At 32.3% G+C, this 16,211-nt stretch overlaps 3 protein-coding genes across 3 annotated transcripts; all 3 read left to right on the forward strand.

Annotated features, from left to right (window-relative positions):
• The first annotated feature begins 1,199 nt into the window (after positions 1-1,199).
• Positions 1,200-2,012, forward strand: LOC120263694 (21 kDa protein-like). The gene has a single exon (XM_039271663.1). It carries the CDS (start codon positions 1,220-1,222, stop codon positions 1,856-1,858), a length of 639 nt encoding a protein of 212 aa, XP_039127597.1. The 5' UTR covers positions 1,200-1,219; the 3' UTR covers positions 1,859-2,012.
• Positions 2,013-7,445: 5,433 nt separating this feature from the next.
• LOC120260101 (probable inactive purple acid phosphatase 29) lies at positions 7,446-10,663 on the forward strand. The gene is made up of 4 exons (XM_039267543.1): positions 7,446-7,763; positions 9,198-9,592; positions 9,747-10,196; positions 10,371-10,663. The coding sequence occupies exons 1-4, from the start codon at positions 7,454-7,456 to the stop codon at positions 10,449-10,451; spliced, it is 1,236 nt and encodes a 411-aa protein (XP_039123477.1). The 5' UTR covers positions 7,446-7,453; the 3' UTR covers positions 10,452-10,663.
• A 642-nt stretch (positions 10,664-11,305) lies between these two features.
• On the forward strand, positions 11,306-14,689 carry LOC120260109 (probable inactive purple acid phosphatase 29). Its single transcript, XM_039267552.1, has 4 exons — positions 11,306-11,671; positions 13,177-13,568; positions 13,731-14,181; positions 14,354-14,689. Exons 1-4 carry the CDS (start codon positions 11,368-11,370, stop codon positions 14,404-14,406), a joined length of 1,200 nt encoding a protein of 399 aa, XP_039123486.1. The 5' UTR covers positions 11,306-11,367; the 3' UTR covers positions 14,407-14,689.
• The last annotated feature ends 1,522 nt before the right edge of the window (positions 14,690-16,211 follow it).

Below are 16,211 nucleotides of genomic sequence, written 5' to 3' on the forward strand. Positions count from 1 at the left end.
TATAATTACAAGAGTGAGTCGCACATTTTAAGAATAAAATAAGGAGACATCTCAATTATCACTTTTGACATTTCCTATATATATATATGTATATTAGTATATATAAATTGAGATAAACAAAAACAAATCATGGGCTGTATTTGAGCTCTCAAATTTTATGTTGAAAGGAGACTGGGTAACAATTATCTTTTAAAGGATGGTATATATATATATGTATATATGTATATTACTATTTGTTTATTTTTAATTTTATATTTAAAGGAAATTAATTTGATTTTCTAAAGTAACATATAACCTTAGTTTTGAAGAAATCAATCATCTTCTTCTCCACCATTTGGATTTTTAATGCACATTTATTAGCTTCGTTACTCCTTCTTTGGGGTTTGTGGGGTGACTTAAGACTAGTGACTTGTGACTTGTGACTTGTGACTTATGAGGCTTTTTCTCTAGATAGCCCCACATCATTACCATTGAAATGCACCCAACTTTGGCCTTAAAAAGAAGTAATTAATTAATTAATTAAATACTTCTCTTTGATATTATAATTGTTATTTGTTAGTGTGTCTATATTTATTTATTAATATTATATATATATATATAGATCAATTCTCGGACCTCTCGGTCATATATTAAACTCTAGGTTTTAATATGTCAAATAACCCAAAAAAAATGTTCCTTTGAATAAATTTTAATGGCATTGACTCTTTGGTCAAGCCGTTCAACTTAATTTTTCCAATACCAAATAAACTTGACCACAATTAAAGATTACTCTTACCAATACCCCCTAAACAAATTAATCTAGTTTTGCTTATATATATATATCACTTGTCTATTTTTTTATATATTTTTTTAAAACATCTATTTTAAAAATAACAAGTGATCACCACTCATATAATAATAAAAAAATCATTATTTCATTCACAAGATTTTCAAATAATTTTCAATAATTAATATTTATACATATAAATATTTTTTTATAAATTAAATAAATTCTTAACTAATATTACAGGAAGAAATTAATTCTTCTCGGTTCTCATTTGGCAAGCGAAGTCATCATCTTTTTAATGTGAAGGTCCACATTAATATTATATATATAATGGAAATAAATAAATAAACTTAAAAAATTCAGACTTTTTCCAAAGTGGTCATCTTTTAATCCCTATAAAGAAACCAAACGACCCACTCAAACTCTCTCAATCCTTCAAAGTCCAACCAAACCATGAACTCCATCAACCATTCCCTCATCTTCATCTTCATCTCCATCTCCACCTTCATCTTCTCCGGCGAGCTCATCACCATCTCCGGCAAGCCCACCACTACCACCACCACCACCACAGACTTCATCCGCACATCATGCAACGTCACACTCTACCCATCACTCTGCATCAACTCCCTCTCATCCTACTCAGCCACTGTGCGCCATGACCCACGTCAACTCGCCCACGCCGCCATCTCCGTCAGCGCCGACCGTGCCAGCGCTGCCTCAGCCTTTGTCTCCCGTCTCTCCGCCAACTCCTCCAAGTCACTGAGCTCCCGTGACGCCGGCGCCGTCAAAGACTGTGTGGAGACAATGAAGGACAGTGTAGATAAGTTAAGGAACTCAGTGAAGGAGATGGAAAAGATATTGGGAAAAGTTGGGAAGAGAGAGTTTGCATGGTGTGTTAGCAACGTTCAGACGTGGGTGAGTGCAGCGTTGACTGATGAGAGTACGTGCATGGATGGATTGAAGAGCATGAATAATAAGAATAATGGAGCTGTGCTTGTTAGGGTTGGGATTAATAAGAAGGTGGTGGAGGTGGTGCATACTACTAGTAATGCTCTTGCTCTTGTTAATCATATGGGTTCTCCTACTTATTAATAATCTAGTGATCATTATGCTTAATATATTATTAGTTCATGCATGCATGCATGGATGGATGTACTTTTGTCTTTCTCTTTGGTCTTGTGTGTTTGTTGGAGTACTTGCAAATGTTTGCTAATTGAGTTCATCAGTTGATAAATGTTTTGATATATATATATATATATATATTTTTGAATAGTGGTCTTTTCTCCTCAACATCAACAGTTTCAATTGTTATTTCTCTATATTTGGTCAGAGGTGCATCTATGGTGATTAATGTGACTTGCACAAGAAGAGGATGTTGTATTATCAAACCATTAATTTATGATTTGAGAGAGATGACTTGTATTAAACCCTGATTTTATTTAGTGGATTTGTGTCACGTGATTGTTTTTTTTTCCCTTCATATCAAAGCTTTTTCCCATGTAAATTTCATCTTGTGTGATTGAGTCTTGTTTTCTTGTTTGGAATTTCAATGTGGAAACTGGAATGGTTGGTATATGGCAAGGTCAAATATTGAAGGACAAATAGTTGGAAAAAATAGAACCACAAATCACGCCTTCAATCACAAAAATCCAATAATAATTCAATGAGGGATTCAATTTGTAAGCAAATGGAGCCAACTTGGCTTGTCTTGTGGGGCAACAACTAAGATGAAAAATGCTAACTATTATATATGGTCCACTTGCCAGGCTACTAGACAACCTTCCTATTATGTGTGGTTTGAAAGCTCATATGAACTTAATTTGTTCTATTATTGATATTTAAAGGCGCCCATAAAAAGAGTAACAAGAGTAGTTCGTTTCCATTTCAGAACTTAGCATTAAATTAATATTTTAGGGGGAAAAAAACAATTGGAATATTTTAGTCATTGATGACATTCCAAAGTCTAAAATCATTATTTTTGTAAAACTTTTAATTAGCAACATTAATCAAAGAGGAAAACAACAACAATAAACAATTCATGAAGCTCTCTTAACTCTCTTGTATTTTCTCATCAAGCAATGTGATTTCGGACTTGACATCTTTCTCCTCCTTCTCTTCATCCTCTTTAACCAAGGCCACTTCTTCACTAACCTCCTCATCTTTGTTTTCATCACTAGCTTGTGCATTTGGTTCCTCACTCTCAACCTTCAAATCATCCTTCTTCTCCTCCACATTATTCTCCTTCACTTCATCCAAAGCCTATGGAAAGAAATAATGAACAATGATAAGCAATAATAAATAAATAAATTAATTAAAAATAATTAATTTGTTTTTTGGATAGAGAATTTAAATTTAAAAACAATCACGGGCAAAAGAAAAAAATCACTGGCAAAAAAAAAAAAAATCACTGTCTCTTTTTATTCAATAAAGTTGTGGTTTATCCACATTTATTTCAAAAAAAAAAACTATGTATAACGGTGGCACCTCAAATTGTTATAGTTATTTCAACATAATAATATCTTGAAATATATTTAATATAGGTTTTAAATTGATTATAAGTTATATTGATTTCATTCGGTCTTTCAAATAAATCCATAGTATGGAGATTTCACACCCCCAATGATAGTAGTATTGGGTTTTGATATTATACCTTTTAAATCTCATGATATTATACATAAGTATGTAATTGTTTTCATCAAAATAATGCATTTGTTTTCATCAAAATAATGCATGTAATTTGAAAAAAAAAATTATTATTACAAGTATAAATTCAAGATAATGTTAATTTTTTAATTTAAAATATATTTCAAGAAATATAACATCAAATATCATTTTACTTACATAATTTTCATCTTTTTATCATAGCTTCATTGTATTATTTATTTTATTTTATTTTATTAAAAAATGTAGATAAATCACCAGATTCAAAATATTTTTTAATTGAAAAGAGAATGAAATACTAACTCTTTCTAATTTATTTTTTTTAATACCAAACTAGTTCACATATTTTTTTATATTAAATTTAAAAAGATGAGAGATGTCGATATAGATTAAAGATCACCTCGACAAGGGCCGAGTTTTCGGAGGGAAGTAACTCGGGTTCATTGTCAGCCAGGTCCTTGGGTTTGCTTGCACAGCCTCCCATGGTAACTGGCAAAGGATGAAGAGATGATTGAGAGGAGAGTTCTAAAGAATTAGAGAGCTATGAATGTCTTATTTCTATTATGAATTTCTTTAAGATGATTATATAGAGGTTAGTGCATTGATTTTGAACCTATGAAATGTGTTCTAATTTTGGATGAATGAAAAGAACGGTGGACAATTAAGAGACCAAGTCTTCTTTCTCTGTTCTATCCATGAATTTTAGGAATGTAGGATAGAAAGTGTTTTTGGTTAGAGTTTATAGAGATTTAGGGATGTTTCCATTTTACTTATTTTATATATTTTTATTTTTTTTAGTTTAATTTATTTTTATAATTCTTATTTAAGAATGATTAGTAAAATTTAGAAAAATCACCACCGACTTTCCAATTGGTTCTGCTAACTTTTTTGTAATTTTTAATTTTTTTAAAAAAGATGATAAATGCCATCCTATGAAGGGGTTGTTAAAGAAATATATAAATACAGTGGTGTGCTAATTATTTAAAGAATTTAAAATTTTATTATATGAGGTGGGTTAATATGTAGGGCAATAACAAACTATCACATGTACCAAAAATTATATCATGAACTATAACTCTATAATAATTAATCACTCATATTCATACCTACAATCATTTTTTTAATTGTTTTCTACTCGATCATTGTCACGTTGGAAAATATTTTAAAAGTCAAACAACCCTTTATGTTTGCATCTAGGCATGAGCATGATGCCCAAGGGGTTGAGCTTAGACTTATCCATGGACCAGGCCGGGCTGAATCCATAATTATTAAAATTCAAATTTGTCCAAGCCCAACCAGGCTTAAAATATATGGGCTTTAACCCTTGCTAGAACTTGCCCAAATTTAATGACCTCTAACCAAAGCCCGCCTAAGCCCATCCAAATAAGGTTTTTTTATCAAATAATATATAAATAATAATAATAATAATATTATTATTATTATGTGAATATGACTCAATATTATTCTACAAAATACTTAAAAATTTAAATAACAAATGCACATCTTTATTCAATTACAACAATTAAAATTCAAATCATTATAATCAATGGCAATCAACAATAAATATATATTAAATAAGTATATACAAAACTAATTAATAAATAATCAATAACAATTCAAACCATTTTTTATATATATACAAAACTAATTAATAAATATATCATAATTTGGATCGGATTGAGCTAGATCGGGCTTTTAACAATAAAAACTAAACCAAGTTTATTTTTAAAATGTGCTCCTTCTTCATCCAAAGCCATTTTAAATATTTGTCCAACCTCTCTTAATTTTTGGGTGGGCTTTCGGATTTGAACGAGTAGCTTGGTCTTTGAATAAGTATAGGTTTAGCTCACCCTCATCACGCCCAAAGTGCCTCTCGAGCAATATGACAAAGGGGTAATTGTATCATTTTATTTGAATTTAAAAGTAAAACTTTAAAACACAAAGATGTTGTAGAAATATGATCAATTTCACGACCCTTGTTTGATATTAAAACATTTGGAGGGAGTTGTTATTCTCTTTCCCATGTTTTTGAAAAGGTGGATAAAACCACGTGCATTAGAAAGGAAAAGATAAACAGTGAACCATCTTGTACAAAAGTTCATGTTATTCTCTTTCCCATGTTCCATCTTATTTTACTACGAAATAATAGTGAAATTTTAAAAAAATAATATAAAAATAATTAATTGGAACTCAAAAGATGATTAAAAAAGTGAACCATCTTGTACAAAAGTTCATGTTCTGCCGGAAAAAAAAAAACCTTAGGGGCCGTTTGGTGTGCAGGCTTGGAGTGGGAATGAAGCCTTGATGAGCTTTAATCCCTTATTTGTGTGTGCAGGTATAGAAGTGAGAAGGGTGTGAGGGAGGAGAAAATAACCAGTACACAAGTAATGACAATGCCCCTGAATTTGAGAGGAGTCTCATTCTTTGTTGAAGACTTGATGGTGAAATGTCAAGTTTGCCCCCAAAAAGTAATTTTGCCCACGTGAAGTCTTCTTCTCCTGGTTTTTATCTCCAACTTCTGGTTTCACTGCATCTAATTAAATGGTTTTTTAATGCTCAAATAAGCAAGTAAATTTTATTTTTAATTCTATTACTTTATATATATATATATATATATATGTATATATTCATCAAGTAAAAAAAGATATATATATATATATATGTTTCTTCTATTTTGACAAAAAAACGTACAATCATGATGAATGTGTTAATATGTTGAATGTGTAATGTTGAAAATAATAACTGATTCAAATAATAAAGAGATAAATAAGTAAATTTAGTTATAAATAACAATTAAACTTAAATATTTCACAACCACCTATATATTGTTATTAAAATTAATAATAAATAATTGTTAAACTTAAAAATTTAATTTAAATTTTTAATTATGATAAAAGAAATAACAATGCTTACAAAATATAGTTAAAAAATATTGACATTCTATTTTCTATTTTCTACGTTTTAATCTTAATTTTAATAATAAATAATTGATAAAATAAAATATTTAATTCAAATATTTAACTATGATAATGGAAGTAAAACAATATTTGAAATATTTTATTATTTAAAAATAAGTATTATTTAACTTAAATATGTTATTTATATATAATTCTATTTAATCCTATAAAGGGTATAATGGTCATTTTACCATATTTCTCTTTTTTAACTTTTCCCATTCCCAATAAACTACTCCCTTATACCTTACCAACCAAACACACTCTTCATTCCCAATCCTCCTTCACTCCTCCTCATTTCCATTACTCTCCCACTCCTTTCCATTCCCAATCCGGAAACCAAACGGCCCCTTAATTTCTGTTGAATGAGTGTATATGTGCCTGATGTGCGTTAAGTTATTATTAGCTTCATGCCTACATATACATAATTTGTCCACTTTATAAATAATAATAATAATAATAATAATAATAATAATTTATTCTTAACACTATATATAATTTTGATGATATGCAAGTATGGGATTTAAGAAAAAAAAAATATCAAACACTCAACCAACACTTATTTTTATCAACCGAGTTAAACCGTTACTTATATAAGAGTAAAGTGTTTTGAGGCTAAACAATGATGACAAAATATTTATATATAGGTTTAATTATCATACATGTCTTTATAATTATGTACTTTCTATTTTTTTAGTCCTTTTAATATTTTTAGGTACAATTAAGTCTTCATATTTAGTCAAATTGAGTTGTTCTAGTCTACGGTAATAATTTTTAGGTATAATTAAGTCATTGCAATTTACACTTGTCCATCTATATCACGGACCAAAACGACCTAAATCGACTGAATATGAGGATTTAATTGTACCTAAAAATATTGTAAGCACTAAAAAAAACATAAAATACATAATTATAGGGACCTGTGCAGCAATTAAACCTTATATATATTCCGTCTAATAATAAATAAATAAATAAATAAATAAAATACCCAACCAATAAGGAACGGACAAATGTACCCTCAAAAGAAGAGCCGGGAAGAGGAAATATTTGGGAGCAATTTAAATAAGAGCAAATGGAGCTCCAACGCTGGTCATTCTCCTCCTCCCTCTCCACCGCGCTCCTCCTACTCCACCTTCTCCCCGCTATCAATGGAGAAGCATCGCCGGCGGTGTCTGGATCGGAGAGGCCGGTGTTGAGGTTCAGCGGAAAGAGGGGCGAGTTCAAGATCCTCCAGATCGCTGATATGCACTTCGCTGACGGCCGGAAAACGAAGTGCTTGGATGTTTTGCCCGAGGAGGCTCCCAATTGCTCTGATCTCAACACCACCGCCTTCATTTACCGCGTTGTCAAGGCTGAGAACCCCGATCTCATCGTCTTCACGGGTTAGAGCTCCAATTTATATATTCCTTTTTTATTTCAGTTCTATTGTAGCTGTATTTTGGTGGATAATCACTCGTTTATTACTTCAGATTGTTGTAATTTCAGTAATCTATGGTTTGAAGCTGGATGCAATGTGCTCCTTTTTCTTTTAAAAATTTGATTTTTTAAGTGTTGTGTAAATCTAGGAGCTTAAAAAATGATATTTTTATTATTTTTTTTGGGTTTAAATATGTAAAATTCTAAAGATAAGTTGAGGAATTACAGAGGCTTGTGTTTCTTTTCAGCAATTTTAATTTATTTCTTATATGTTGCCTTTTAGCTGTGTTAATGTCTCTCCTTTCCACTTCTTGTAGATGTTTTGTTTCCCAGTCTTAACAATTAACAAAGTGTGTTTTTTTCATATTAATAAATTATGGTTTATCCAAATTTTTTTTTTTAAAATCTGATGCCGTTGTGAATTGGGCCGTACATGCATTAAAAACTCTTGTTTGCTTATATTCTATTTATTTATTTATTTTTGTGTGCTGGTGGGTGGATAGAAGATGATAAAAACTTCAAAAATTCCTCAAATTTGAAATGCATGTTACACGTCTCTGAATGAATTCAAATAAGTAAATATATTTTGAGTTTGTCAAATGTTAATGATTATCAGGTTATTTAGCAGATCTGGTGAGAGTGTGAATAGATGAAAGGAATGCATATAAACATGCATATTTTTAGGACTCGAGGTATATGCATGCAATTAAAAATGAAAATTAATGCATTGGTTGAGAGTTTATTAGCTGCACATCACTGCCTCATTTATATTGCTGTCCTTCCTGTCTTGTTAGACATGATGACATTCTTGTTCTGTTTCTTTAATGGTTCATTGTGGTTTATATCAAGTGAGGACAAACCGGAGAAATAAAAGAGTTTAAAAATTTGGACTTTGCCGACTACTTCATGATATTAGCTGAAGATATGTCAAACTGAGAGTTTGGATCATCTTCTATGGACCACATCACTGCTATGATCTCAATTAATTGATTTGTGGTAATTTAGGAAGGCCGTGAGAAAATGACCAAGTTTTGCCTAGCACTGAATTGATGATATGAGAATGAAGGTTTGAATCTTTTCTCCTGAAGCCTGACACTTATTGGGTGATGGTTAACCAATTTGTGATTGTGCTTGAGAGATGGCGAGTGAGCAATGGAATGAAAATTACTAACAAATAAACTTGATAATTTATATCTTAATTTCTATTATTCATATAATTCCAAGCATGAGCATGCATCCTGGTTATCTTGTTTTAGATAGAATTGATTCTTGGCTGAACACCAATACTTTGAGTTGAATGTTAATTATGAAGAATTTCTCTGCTAACTTGAACTTTTTTCCGGTGGAATGAGATCTCAGGATGGGAATGGTTTAAATTATCTTGTGTTCTGTCTGTGCAGGAGACAACATCTTTGGTCGTGATGCAACAGACGCTGCAAAATCAGTAGATGCTGCATTTGCGCCAGCAATTGCGTTAAAGGTCCCATGGGCTGCAGTCCTTGGAAACCATGACCAGGAGAATCCCACATTGAACCGTGAAGGTCTGATGCAGCATATAGTGGGCATGGCATATACATTGTCCAGCATAAATCCAGATGGATTAGAAATAGATGGTTTTGGTAACTACAACCTGGAGGTGGCCGGGGTGGAGGGCTCAGGGCTTGCCAACAAGTCTGTGCTCAATCTATACTTTCTCGACAGTGGTGACTACTCCACTGTATCAAAAATCCGTGGCTATGGTTGGATCAAGGTGTCACAGCAAATGTGGTTTCTAAATGTTTCTTCCCATCTCCAGGTAAATTCAAGTGGTATAAAGAAACACTTTTTTTTTAATAATCTGATTCAGATGATTCAGATATCTGGAACTTGATCTTATTGATCTTAGTAGTTGGTAACTTTGAAATTTCTGATTACTTGATTGGTTTGCTGAATTTATTTCCTTGTCACAGAACTTGTACATGAGTAAACCAGAACCACAGAAGGAACCCGCACCAGGCCTCGTTTACTTCCACATTCCATTGCCAGAGTTTAGCAGTTTGGACACATTAAAAATAAGTGGAGTAAAGCAAGAAGGAATCAGTTCGGCCTCAGTTAATTCGGGTTTCTTCACAACAATGCTGGAGGCTGGGGATGTCAAGGCGGTGTTTACAGGTCATGATCACATTAATGACTTTTGTGGTGAGCTTCATAGAATTCATCTCTGCTACGCTGGTGGATTTGGGTACCATGCATATGGTAAGGCTGGATGGCCAAGGAGGGCGAGAGTTGTGTCGGCCTATCTTGAGAAGACACGAAGTGGTTCTTGGGGAGGAGTTCAATCCATCAAGACATGGAAACGTCTTGACGACAAAAACCTTAGCACTATTGATACTGAGATCCTTGGGAAAGAGGAAATGAAGGTATGCTATGTTTTCCCATTTATTGTCTCAGTTCTACTACCAACAATCATAATGTTTGATTGTTGGAGATGCTATAACTTATAAATCAGTGTCTCAGACTAAAATTGTCAGTGCATCCAAAATGCAGCTACTATTTTTCTAAAATGCTTCCAAGTTATGCTTGTTTATGAACAGCTGAAGGGCGACGGGAAACAAGAATCACGGCAGACGCTGAGGTTCTGGCTAAAGACAATATCCTGCAACTTAATCCACTAGATGGAAATGAAAAGATAGGCGTAATTTAATCTCATTGATTGCAGAAATGGATAGAAGCTGGTGATTGTATGCTGCTTCTACTGCATTGGAGTTATGTATTAACCATGAGCAAAGGACTTCTTCTTCTTTTGCTGTATGTAGTGAAAATTAATAGAGATGGAGACCTTGGTGTATTGAACTTGTGTTGTTTGAGTGAAAGAGTTGGATGGGGTTGCCAGTAAGGTTTTTTTTTTTTTCCTTCTAAAATTTATGATTTCATCCTATTTTACTACCAAAATAATAGTGAAATTTCAAAAAGAAAAATGACAGGGTCTAAAAAATAATTTAGAAAATATAGATTATTTATCAGAATGAAAATATAAAAAAACTACCATCACACAAGAGGTGAATTTGTATTTCATTCTTTTATGCTTAATATTATATGTTATTCATATTATTGAATCTCAAATGGATGATTGTAATTTAATGATTTAAAAAAATCAATTAAAATTCAGTATTTCAAAACATCCATGAACTAATAAACAATAAATCGCTGAATTTCTAAAATTTTTTTTTTTTTTTTCTCAAAATTCTAAGGTTATAAATATATAGTTATTCCCTTATTTTATTCTTGCTGAGTTACATTTCTGGTGACCTGATTTTAGTTTTCGGTATTTTTATAATTTTTTGTGTTTCTTATATTTTGCATGAAACCGTAATTTATTCACTTTATTAAAAAATATATATATATATATATATTCAAGATCTATATTTGTAAAAAATCAATTTAAGAAACCATTCCATATAAGATAAATTACAAGGGTCTATATGAAAATTATGCTTAACATTATTCCCAAAGCTTCTCTAATTTGAATGCGCGAAATGAAATCGAGCTATAAATAAGAGAAATGGTTTCACTGAGGAGACTCGGAGTCAAATGGAGCTCAAACCCTGGTCATCGTCCTCCCTCGCCGCCGAGCTCCTTCTCATCCTCCTTCTCGCCGCCATCAATGGAGAAGCATCGTCGGCGTCTGGATCGGAGAAGCCGGTGTTGAGGTTCAGCGGAAAGAGGGGAGAGTTCAAGATCCTCCAGATCGCTGACATGCACTACGCCGACGGCTTGAAAACCAAGTGCTTGGACGTGTTGCCGGAGGAGGCTCCTAATTGCTCCGATCTCAACACCACCGCCTTCATTTACCGCGTTGTCAAGGCTGAGAACCCTGATCTCATTGTCTTCACTGGTTAGAGCTCCAAACTATTCCTTTTGATTTCAGTCATTTTTTAGTTGTATTTCGGTGGATAAACCCTCGTTTATTACTTCAGATTGCTAGAATTTTTAGTAATTTTAGTAATTTTACTAATTTGGATGTGTATTGTTAATTTAGGGGATAGTCTGCAGTGGATGCAGTGTGTTGTTTTCTCTTTTAAAATTTTTATTTTTATTTTTTAAGTTTTTATATGTGTAAATCTAGGAACTTAAAATGATTTTTTTGGTTTTTTTTTTGGGGTTTTAATCTGTAAAATACTAGAGATAAACACGGGAAGTGAGGAGGCTTGCGCTTCTTTTCTGGAGCTTTAATTTTTTTTTATTATTATTTATGCCAGGGATTTATGTGAAACTTGAATAATCAAGATATTCATGCAAATATTAATTGATGGATTTATTCAATTATGAGGTAGTAATTGAGCCGTTCATGCATAAAAGTTCTTGTTTGGTTATATTAATTGTATTCATTTATTTATTTATATTTATGTGTGCAAGTTGGTAAATAGAAGATGATATAACTCCAAAAATAACTCAAATTTGTAATGCTTGTTATGCGCTGCTGATAAATTCAAATAAGTAAATATAGTTAGAGTTTGTTAAATTTTTAATGATTATCAGGTCATTTAGCAGGTCTAGTGGGAGTGTTATAAAATACAAATAATGTATTTAACCATGGGTATTTTTAGGACTCAAGGTATATGTGTGCAATAATGAAAATTAATGGGGGTGGTTGGGAGTTTATTGGCTGGACGTCGCTGCCTCATTTATGTCGGCCTCCTTCCTGTCTTGTCAGAAATGATGACATTCTTGTTCTGTTCTTCCATGGTTCATTGTGGTTGTTTCTAGTGAGGATAAACCTGAGAAATAGTAGAGTTCAGAAATTTGGACTTTGTTGACTATTTTGTGATATAAGCTGATGATATGTGTAACTGAAAGTTTGGATCATCTTCTGTAAATCACATCACTGCTATGGTCTCAATTAATTGATTTGTGGTATTAGTATTTGGACTTTGTTGACTGCTTCCTGATATAAGGTGATGATATGTGAAACTGAAAAGTTTGGATCATCTTCTATGGGCCACATCATTTCTATCGTGTCAATTAATTGATTTGTAATAATGGGGAAGGCCTGAAAAAATGACAAGTTTTGCATGATATTAAATTGATGATATGAGAGTGAAGGTTTGAGTTGTTTTTTTCCTGGAGCTTGACACTGATTGGATGATGGTTAAATAGTTTGTATCGTGCTTGAAAGAGGGTATAATTCATATAATTCCACGAATTGACCTGCATCCTGGTTATCTGGTTCTAGGTATAATTGATTCTTCCTGGACACCAATGCTTCGATGAATCCACCATACAAATAGTTGAATTACTTGTTTATTTTGAAGAATTCTTCTGCCAGCTCAAAAATTTTCCTGGAGGACTGAGATCTCATGATGGGAATGTTTCAAAATATCTTGTGTTCTGCATGTGCAGGAGACAACATCTTTGGTCTTGATGCAACAGATCCAGCAAAATCAATGGATGCTGCTTTTGCACCAGCAATTGCGTTAAAGGTCCCATGGGCTGCAATCCTCGGAAACCATGACCAGGAGTCCACATTGACCCGTGAAGGTCTGATGCAGCACATAGTGGGCATGCCATATACATTTTCCAGCATAAATCCAGAGGGGTTCGAAGTAGATGGTTTTGGTAATTACAACCTGGAAGTGGCCGGGGTGGAGGGCTCAGGGCTTGCCAACAAGTCTGTGCTCAATCTCTACTTTCTGGACAGTGGTGACTACTCCACTGTTTCTGATATTGGTGGCTATGGTTGGGTTAAGGTATCACAGCAAATGTGGTTTCTAAGTGCTGCTTCCCATCTCCAGGTACTCCTAAGAATCAAAACTCAAGTGGTATCAAGCAATGCTTTTATTATCTGATTCCGATTATCCAGATATCTGGAACTTGATCTCATTGACCTTAGTAGCTGAGAACTTTGAAATTTCAGATTACTTCATCAGTTTGCTGAATGTATTTTCTTGTCACAGAACTTGTACATGAGTAAACCAGAACCACAGAAAGAACCCGCGCCAGGCCTTGTTTACTTCCATATTCCTTTGCCAGAGTTTAGCAGTTTTGCTGCATCAAACATGAGTGGAATAAAGCAAGAAGAAATCAGTTCAGCCTCAGTTAACTCGGGTTTCTTCACAACAATGCTAGAGGCTGGGAATGTCAAGGCGGTGTTTACAGGTCATGATCACCTTAACGACTTCTGTGGTGAGCTGACTGGGATTCGTCTCTGCTATGCCGGTGGATTTGGGTACCATGCATATGGCAAGGCTGGATGGCCAAGGAGGGCGAGAGTCATGTCAGCCTATCTTGAGAAGACACGGAGTGGAGCTTGGGGAGGAGTTCGATCCATCAAGACCTGGAAACGTCTTGATGACAAACACCTTAGCACAATTGATACTGAGATTTTGTGGGAAGCAGGAAATGAAGGTATTCTATGTTTTCCCATTTATTGTGTCAGTTCACCAACTATCATAATATTGATTGTTAATTAGAGATGCATCATCATTCTAGATGAAATTAACCTAGTTAGAAATCAGGGCATCCAAAATGCAGCTATTTTTTTGTAATATGCTTACGATTAATTCTTGTTTATGAACAGCTGGTGGGCGACAGAAAAAAAGAATCACAAAACGACGCCGACATTCTGGTTAGGGACAATATCCTGCGAACTGAACCACGAAATGGAAATGAAAAGATAAGTGTGATTTTATGATTTAAATTGCAGAAATGAATAGAAGTTGTAGACTTGCATGCTGCTGCTGTATTGAAGTGTATTGAAGTTTATGTATTAATGATGATTAAGTTATGCATTAAATATGAGCAAATGTCTTTTTCTTCTGTTGCTGTATGTAGTGAAAATTAGTAGAGCATGAGATGTTGGTACATTGAACATTTGTCGTTTAATAGAAAGAGTTGGAGACTAGGAGGGAGAATTCATGATTTTTTCCTATTTTACTGCCAAAATAATAGTGCAATTTCTTTAAAAAATTATATGCAAACAATTGATGGGGACTAAAAGATAATTTACAATACCAAATATTATTTATCAAGCAAAAAATGTACATTAACAAATAAATTATTTATTCTTAACACTGTTTGTTATTTCATATTATTGGTTCTCAAATTGATTATTGTAATTTATGATTTAAAAAATAACAATTAATATTCAGACTAATTGGATAATTCAAAACATCCGTGAACTAATAAAAAATAAAATGTCTGAATTTCTAAATTTTTATATTATTCTTCTCTAAATTACGAGGTTATGAATATAATTCAGAGGTTGTACCCATGTAAAAAATTGATTTAAGTATGCAAAACAAGCAAAGTACAATTGGTTATTTGAAAGTTATACTTAACATTATTCCCATAAACTTTTTTGATTCGAATGCACGAAGTGTAACGGAGCTATAAATAAGAGCAATGCTTCACTGAAAAGATTTAGAGGTCATTTAGTTCACAATAATGATGTATTATCAAGATTATTATGGTAATGAGATCATAAATGCTATATGCATAGAAATGTTGTAGTAAACTGTTATAACTATATTCTAAATTTCCAAAAATACTCTTATCTATAATTTTGAATAAATTTAAATTTAAAGTAAAATAAAATTTTGGATCAAAATAATTAAATTATAACATCAAAAATTAATTTTTGCATATTTCCCCAAAATTACCATTATATATAAAATTTTGAGTAAATTGAAAGTTAAAATAAAAATTTTTAAATAATAAAATTAATAATAATACAAAAAAATTAATTTTCCAAAACTTAAAATATTCCCAAAATAACATCATCCAAAATTAATTTTTTTTTTTATCCAACTAATAAAATGTGATTTTTTTTTTAAAAAAATTATGCATATATGCAAGACGTCCACAAGAGTAGAGTCTATACACACACTTTTATTTTGTAGAAATTGAGATTTGAATCCACAAATACAGAGCACATACCTTAATTCAACATTATTTTTATCTTTATTTCGTAAAAACTGATATTTGAATCCATAAATATAAAGCACATACACATAAATTCAGCATCATTTATATTTTTATTTTGTACAAATTGAAATTTGAATTCATCTTCAAAAACACAAGCATCCACGCAAATGCAAGCACATACCCAAATTCAACAATATTTATATTTTATTTTGTACAAACCGATATTCGAATCCATAAAACTAGAGCACATACACACAAATTCAACATCATTTATATTTTTATTTTGTACAAACTGAAATTTGAATCCATCCTCAACAACACAAGCATCTACGCAAGTGACCGGTGCCACGTCCGTCTTGATCTATTGGCAGATATTGAAATTTTAAGCAACAGGTACACAGTTTAAATAAAAGATCCAATTTTCTATAAATTTAATTTAATTGTCCTTCATAGTAAAAACCAAAAAACCAAGGTTGTATTTACAAATTTCTTCAAATAAATTTCCATCTCTT

The sequence above is a fragment of the Dioscorea cayenensis genome, chromosome 1 (genome assembly GCF_009730915.1).
Source record: "Dioscorea cayenensis subsp. rotundata cultivar TDr96_F1 chromosome 1, TDr96_F1_v2_PseudoChromosome.rev07_lg8_w22 25.fasta, whole genome shotgun sequence".
In the NCBI taxonomy this organism is placed as follows: domain Eukaryota; kingdom Viridiplantae; phylum Streptophyta; class Magnoliopsida; order Dioscoreales; family Dioscoreaceae; genus Dioscorea; species Dioscorea cayenensis.

Excerpts from the sequence above, each read along its gene's own strand:
- LOC120263694 (XM_039271663.1), top strand. The coding sequence starts at position 1,220 with ATGAACTCCATCAACCATTCCCTCATCTTCATCTTCATCTCCATCTCC.
- LOC120260101 (XM_039267543.1), top strand. The coding sequence starts at position 7,454 with ATGGAGCTCCAACGCTGGTCATTCTCCTCCTCCCTCTCCACCGCGCTC. Across the intron at positions 9,593-9,746 it reads ATGTTTCTTCCCATCTCCAG|AACTTGTACATGAGTAAACC; the intron begins GTAAATTCAAGT and ends TCCTTGTCACAG. Across the intron at positions 10,197-10,370 it reads TTGGGAAAGAGGAAATGAAG|CTGAAGGGCGACGGGAAACA; the intron begins GTATGCTATGTT and ends GTTTATGAACAG.
- LOC120260109 (XM_039267552.1), top strand. The coding sequence starts at position 11,368 with ATGGAGCTCAAACCCTGGTCATCGTCCTCCCTCGCCGCCGAGCTCCTT. Across the intron at positions 11,672-13,176 it reads TGATCTCATTGTCTTCACTG|GAGACAACATCTTTGGTCTT; the intron begins GTTAGAGCTCCA and ends CTGCATGTGCAG. Across the intron at positions 13,569-13,730 it reads GTGCTGCTTCCCATCTCCAG|AACTTGTACATGAGTAAACC; the intron begins GTACTCCTAAGA and ends TTCTTGTCACAG.